Source organism: Bison bison, unplaced genomic scaffold, assembly GCF_000754665.1.
Source record: "Bison bison bison isolate TAMUID 2011002044 unplaced genomic scaffold, Bison_UMD1.0 scf7180017864184, whole genome shotgun sequence".
NCBI lineage: Eukaryota > Metazoa > Chordata > Mammalia > Artiodactyla > Bovidae > Bison > Bison bison.
Window position 1 is genome coordinate 738672 of NW_011494756.1, and position 6883 is coordinate 745554.

The 6883-nt window shown below is 45.5% G+C and overlaps 1 protein-coding gene across 1 annotated transcript in view; it reads left to right on the forward strand.

Moving 5' to 3' along the window:
* The window catches only part of EFCAB6 (EF-hand calcium binding domain 6), a 255659-nt gene that overhangs the window by 120674 nt on the left and 128102 nt on the right, over positions 1–6883 (forward strand). Inside the window, exons 13-15 of the mRNA XM_010843633.1 lie at positions 1797–1964; positions 5361–5420; positions 5517–5677. Coding sequence (XP_010841935.1) covers positions 1797–1964; positions 5361–5420; positions 5517–5677 — 389 coding nt within the window. The remainder of the gene's footprint in view (positions 1–1796; positions 1965–5360; positions 5421–5516; positions 5678–6883) is intronic.

Sequence of the window (6883 nt, forward strand, 5' to 3'; positions counted from 1 at the left end):
GTTCCAAATAGGAAAAGGAGTATGTCAAGGCTGTATATTGTCACCTGCTTATTTAACTTATATGCAGAGTACATCATGAGAAACGCTGGGCTGGAAGAGGCACAAGCGGGAATCAGGATTGCTGGGAGAAATAGCGATAACCTCAGATATGCAGATGACACCACCCTTATGGCAGAAAGTGAAGAGGAACTAAAAAGCCTCTTGATGAAAGTGAAAGAGGAGAGTGAAAAAGTCGGCTTAAGCTCAACATTCAGAAAACTAAGATCATGGCTTCTGGTCCCATCACTTCATGGGAAATAGATGGGGAAACAGTGGAAACAGTGTCAGACTTTATTTTTGGGGCTCCAAAATCACTGCAGATGGTGACTGCAGCCATGAAATTAAAAGATGCTTACTCCTTGGAAGGAAAGTTATGACCAACCTAGACAGCATATTGAAAAGCAGAGACATTACTTTGCCAACAAAGGTCCCTCTAGTCAAGGCTATGGTTTTTCCAGTGGTCATGTATGGATGTGAGAGTTGGACTGTGAAGAAAGCTGAGCACCGAAGAATTGATGCTTTTGAACTGTGGTGTTGGAGAAGACTCTTGAGAGTCCCTTGGACTGCAAGGAGATCCAACCAGTCCATCCTAAAGGAGATCAGCCCTGGGTGTTCTTTGGAAGGACTGATTCTAAAGCTGAAACTCCAGTACTTTGGCCACCTCGTGAGAAGAGTTGACTCATTGGAAAAGACTCTGATGCTGGGAGGGATTGGGGGCAGGAGGAGAAGGTGACGACAGAGGATGAGATGGCTGGATGGCGTCACCGACTCAATGGGAATGAGTTTGAGTGAACTCCGGGAGTTGGTGTTGGACAGGGAGGCCTGGCATGCTGCAATTCATGGGGTTGCAAAGAGTTGGACATGACTGAGTGACTGAACTGAACTGAATGGTTGATTATTGAAAATCATAAATATTAGTTGTCAACGACTCCTACTTGAACATTAAACAATCGTCACTCCCCCACCAAAAAGTACCCTGAACATACCCTCTAAATTACTTAATTTTCTCCAAGAAAACCTTTTGTCCTTTTCAAGTTTTGGACCCTAAATTTGTAGTTGTCATTCATACACTGCTGTATCACTTAATAAGTCTTTGGTCACATTAATATTCACAATATCTCTTTATGGAGAGATAGGGTCCTTTATTTCCCCTGCCTTTCCAGTAAATAGTTTCTCTCAATTTTGATATTCAATTTACTTATTGGTAATTTTTTATTCTGGGAGAAGAAGTTTGCCTCTCAGTATTATGCTCATAACACGTTTTCTTTATGGTGCGTGGCTGAAATTTTTCTCGCTAAGTAATTGTCCATTTATGTAATTGACGAGGTTGGTGGTAGTGCAAACAAGCATAGTTAACATTCTTAGTAAATTGGCAAGTTGTAATTGAATTTCCAGGAAATGCTATGCCTGGTGTGGCTGAGCTGCAGGGTCCTCAGGTGGGTTAGGGCAGGAAAAGCTGTTTGGCTTCTGAGACCAGCAGCATTCAGCCTGCCCCGGGGAGAGGGTCAGCCTCTTTGTTGCCACATCCTGACGAAGAACATCGTAGCAACGGCACTGGCAAAGTTCTAGATTCCCTCCCCCGACTGCTCTTGGCACGTGGGTTATACAGTGAGCATCCGCTGAGGTTTTCGTATTTCAGATCACAATTCTATTTGGCCCCAAATCTTGATTTATTAAGTGCTGCCCAGTACATGTCATGCTTTTCCTTCCTTTTTTTCTTTTTTTAAAACATTCCCTTATAATATTTTCATGCTCAGAAACCTGATGGACAGATAACAGGGCAAGAACTGCAACGCATTCTAAATTGCATGGTGGTAAAAATAAGTGATTCAGAATTCAGGGAACTAATGCGAATACTTGACCCTGGGTGCACCGGATGTGTCAACGTCAGCAGGTTTATTGAGCTAATTGAAGAGAGCCCTAAGGTGAGTTTTGCCACAACTTCACGTTTGCTTTTGTTTAAGGTAGGAAACTTAAGTGTTGTTAGTGAAATAAGAGATGCAGGTGAGATATGGTTTAAATAACTGAATGCACATTTTACACCAGGGTTAATTTTAATTTTAAGCAAGAGTTGTGTTTAAAAGCTGTTTGATTTTAACTTTTAGTTTCTAAACCTGGATTCGATCCCTGGGTTGGGAAGATCCCTTGAAGAAGGGAAAGGCTACCCACTCCAGTGTTCTGGCCTGGAGAATTCCGTGGGCTACAGTCCATGGGGTTGCAGAGAGTCAGACACAACTGAGCGACTTTCACTTTTCTAAATCTCACTGAGGGATGAACTTTGACATTTCCAAAAACCTTTCCTTGAATGGCAGCACTTGATACCCCAGATACAACTCCTTTTCACAGCATTTCGATAGCACTGCTAGAACCTGCCTGCCCATGCAGGAGATGTAAGAGATGCAGTTTCAATCCCTGGGTCGGGAAGATCCCCCTGGAGGAGGGCAAGGCAACCTACTCCAGTATTCTTGCCTGGAGAATCCCATGGACAGAGGAGCCTGGTGACCTACAGTCGATGGGGTCACCGAGAGTCAGACTTGACTGAAGCGACTTAGCATGAATGCATTTGAAATAAAACAACTGCTTATTGCCTCTAGTGGCACTTTTGTATTTATTTTGGTTGAAAAGTTGATACTTTTGTTATTGTTAATCCTTCTATTAAATCCCTCTATTAAAGGTAACTTTAATAGCTATTTAGCATTTTAAAATTTTAAGGACTTTGAAAAAATCGGATTAGTTTCAGATAATGCATGCCATGGACATTAGCAGAGTTTCGTTGCAATGTTTGTTAAAGACTTCTTTTTACCAGGTACAGGTTAGCTTTCAGTTTAAATACTATGGTTTGTGTGCACTCCTGGTAAGTTGCTTCAGCTGTGTCTGACTCTTTGGGAACCCATGGGCTCCTGTGACCACGTGCCTCCTCTGTCCATGGGATTCTCCAGGCAGGAACACTGGAGTGGGTTGCCATGCCCGCCTCCAGAGGATCCTCCCGACGCAGGGACTGACCCACGTCTCTCACACCTCCTGCACCGGCAGGCGGGGTCTTTACTCCTAGTGCCTCCTGGGAAGCCCATCTTGTGCACATCCTAACCCACGTCGCTGGGTCCTTCTTGAGCTGTTTCAGAAGTGAGTCCCGGAGTCCTTTCACCTGCAGAAACAGAGAACTGCAGCTTCTCCAGAGTTCCCCAGTGGGACACAGACTGTGCCAGCTCTTGTGCATCATCGCCTCTGCCCATCACCGCATCCCGGCATATTTTTGTTGTTCAGTTCCTCAGTCATGTATGAGTCTTTTTGACCCCATGGACTGCAGCACGCCAGGCTTCCATGTCCCTTACCGTCTCCTGAAGCTTGCTCAAACTCATGTCCATTCAGTTAGTGACGCCATGCAACCATCTCGTCCTCTATTGCCCACTTCTCCTCCTGTCCTCAATCTTTCCCAGCATTTGGGTCTTTTCCAGTGAGTTGGCTCTTCCCATCAGGTGGTCAAATTATTGGGACTTCAGCTGTAGCATCAGTCCTTCCAATGAATATTCAGGGATGATTTCTTTTAGGATTGACTGCACGTAGCCATCCTTTTTCTTCTTTCTTTTTTAATCAAATCCAATTTTTTTCCTTAAAAACAAAACTGTAGACATGTGAGAGTGTGCTTTCCACGTGGCCAGCATCGTGGTCAGGGCCTGCTCTAGATCAGACCCTGTCCACCTCCGGGCTTGCAGTCCTCTAACGACTGTAGCCTCGTAGATAAAGCAGAATGTCCCAACGTGATTGACGGAGTGCCTTGTGGTCCACTCTGGCCACCTCTCACAGGGTCTCCTCGCCATCCGCCAGGACCTCGGCCTCCCCAGGCTCCCTCCACCAACCTTAGCATCGCAGCTCCTGCCCAGGATCCCCTTCCCACTCCCTCGTCCGGGGCCCTTCAGTAGGTCTCAGCCTTCCCAGCGATGCCCCGGACCCCTCTGATGAAGCCAACCTTGAAGTCTTCAGCCTCACACACCTGTTCCAGCCACGGGGCCACGTTTGTATCAGGATGTTGTCGTGCCTCTCGGAAGGCGGGGACTACTCTGTTTTCACTGTCAGAGGCACCCTCAAGCATAGTCCAGTGCTAGGCACCCTCACAAAGCAGTGTGTTGAGTGAATGTTAATACAAACAAATGGATTAGAAACATTGGAACACAGAGATGTGCAAATAGAGAAAATTAAGATCACTGCTAATTCTCACATGGAGGAATTGTGTTACGTTTTTACTCACTCTTGCGTGTTCTTCCAAACCTTTATACCTTTATACACACACACACTAGTTTATTGAGTTATAATTGATATATAAAAGTACACAATTTAATATACAGTATACAATTTGATGAGCTGGACATATGTGTATATATATATATATTTTCATATATGATATATATTTTATTTTAAAATGAAATATGTAATTAGTGACTTTTAAATTTATCATCAGTTAACATATTGTTAAGCCTTCAGTTCAGTTCAGTAACTCAGTCGTGTCCGACTCTTTGTGACCCCATGAACTGCAGCACACCAGGCCTCCCTGTCCATCACCAATTCCCGGAGTTCACCCAACCCATATCCATCGAGTTGGTGATGCCATCCAGGCATCTCATCCTCTGTCATCCCCTTTTCCTCCTGCCCCCAACCCCTCCCAGCATCAGAGTCTTTTCCAATGAATCAACTTTTTGCATGAAGTGGCCAAAGTACTGGAATTTCAGCTTTAGCATCATCCTTCCAAACAACACCCAGGACTGATGGTCCTTTAGGATGGACTGGTTGGATCTCCTTGCAGTCCAAGGGACTCTCAAGAGTCTTCTCCAACACCACAGTTCAAAAGCATCAATTCTCCGGCACTCAGCTTTCTTTACAGTTCAACTCTCACATCCATACCTGACCACTGGAAAAACCATAGCCTTGACTAGATGGACCTTTGTTGGGAAAATAATGTCTCTGCTTTTTAATATGCTATCTAGGTTGGTCATAACTTTTCTTCCAAAGATTAGTGTCAGTAAAAATTCTGCTATGTAATATTAAAAGATACAGAGTATTCCCCATTGTTATAATCTAGGTGTTCATTATTTAATTTCTAGGTGATGGATTTTTTTCACGTTTGTTGTACTTTTTAAAATAAGCACAAGTTGAATGTTGTTGTCCTCATTTCCAGACGGGGGCTGGTGGGCAGACACACCTGCTCAAGGTCTAAACTCTTGGCTAGTCAGGGACAGAACCGACAGCCCAAAGTCCGTCTGCCTCCTAAGCCCCCACTGCCTTTATGAGAGACTTGTATTTATACACATTTTCTGTTTCCCAATCAGCTGCACAAAATACCTGCCTATAAAGACACCAAGATGCCTCTCTTCCTGGCTTGGGATTCAGTAAGTAAGGCTTTCCTGTGTGGCCCCAGGGTGCTACCTCCCACCCCAGGTTACAAACATGCAACTTGGTAAATATCATTTTTTTTTTCCTGGTAGGTGGAAGAAATTATTCATGACTCGATTGCTAAGAATCTATCAGCTTTCTGTAATATGCTGCGGTCATATGACCTCGGAGACACAGGACTGATTGGGCGAAATAATTTCAAGAAAATCATGCGTGTATTCTGCCCATTTTTAACAACTGAACATTTAGTAAAGTAAGTTTTCAGGTAACAGAATTAGTTCATGTCACGTTTTCCTTAAAGTCTGTTTGATAATTCTAAAGCTTTTCCTACATGTTTTCTGCCATGTTAGTAGGTAGTACTGGTAATAGCTTCTAGTTACTGAGCCTGTACTAAGCCTTGAACGTTGGCTGAGAACCTGGCACATATACTCTATGATGAGTCCTCGCCACAAGTGTGTAAGGTTGCGTTACAACTCCTTTTCCGGAGTAAGGAGATGGAGGCCTGAAGAAGTTCAGTGCGTCCTTGGAGACACACAGGAGTGAGCCCTGGTGCCTGGGTCCCATTCTGGTCGCCGTGACTCCTTTGGTTTTACTCTTCACACTGTTTACCTCCCAGGGCGTCCGGCTGTGACCAACCAGCCCATAAATGGTAGCCTGATTTATAGTTTATATATGTGATTTATAGTTGATTTTAGTTTAAAACTTACTTTGTGGTAGCTGAGCCGAAGCTGGAGGGGACAGGGATATTAGAGAAAGAACAGAAGGGTGTCCTGAAGGCTCCGTGGGTCCTGCCTGGTGTCTGCTCCACCCTGCAGGTGCAGGGGCTCATCCCCTGCAGCGCTCCGTCACTGCAGATGACCTGGACAACCTGCAGGCTGGAGCGGGACTCAGGCGGGATGGCGCCTGCCACAGGCCACCCTCAGAAACAGGCGGCCAGTGTTCCCCAGGGTGCGGGCAGTGATCTGGGAGATTCCTGCAGGTGGGAATTCAGTGGCATCACAAGGATGCTCTTTCAGTCCTTCCAAATGGAATGTTAAAAGTCTTATTTTTTTACTTTGCTTCATATTACATTGGTTTAAATTGTTGGCCTCTCAAGTCTCCTTTCTGTGAACACTCATAGCCCCTTTTCCCCGTGGCTTATAAGGAGTGGGAGCAAGGCTTTCCCCATCAGGAGGGGCTTTTGAGAGCTTGGTGTGCTGGGCCGGCTGTTTGCGTCCATCCAGTTTACAGAACTCTTGGAGGAAGATCAGTGTGCTTGGGGCGACGGGAAGAAACAAAGCAAAGGGGAGAAGCAGGTGACAGCAAGTCCAGAGGAGGTTCTGGAGGAGCTCAGGGAGGGGCGAGGGCCTGGGCTGGGCAGCTGGCGGAGGCGGAGGCCACGTGGATGTCCGTGTTTGCAGGTCTGGCTTGTGACTTTGCTGTGTGCTCAGTCCCAGGGGAGAGGGAGAGAGAGAGAGAG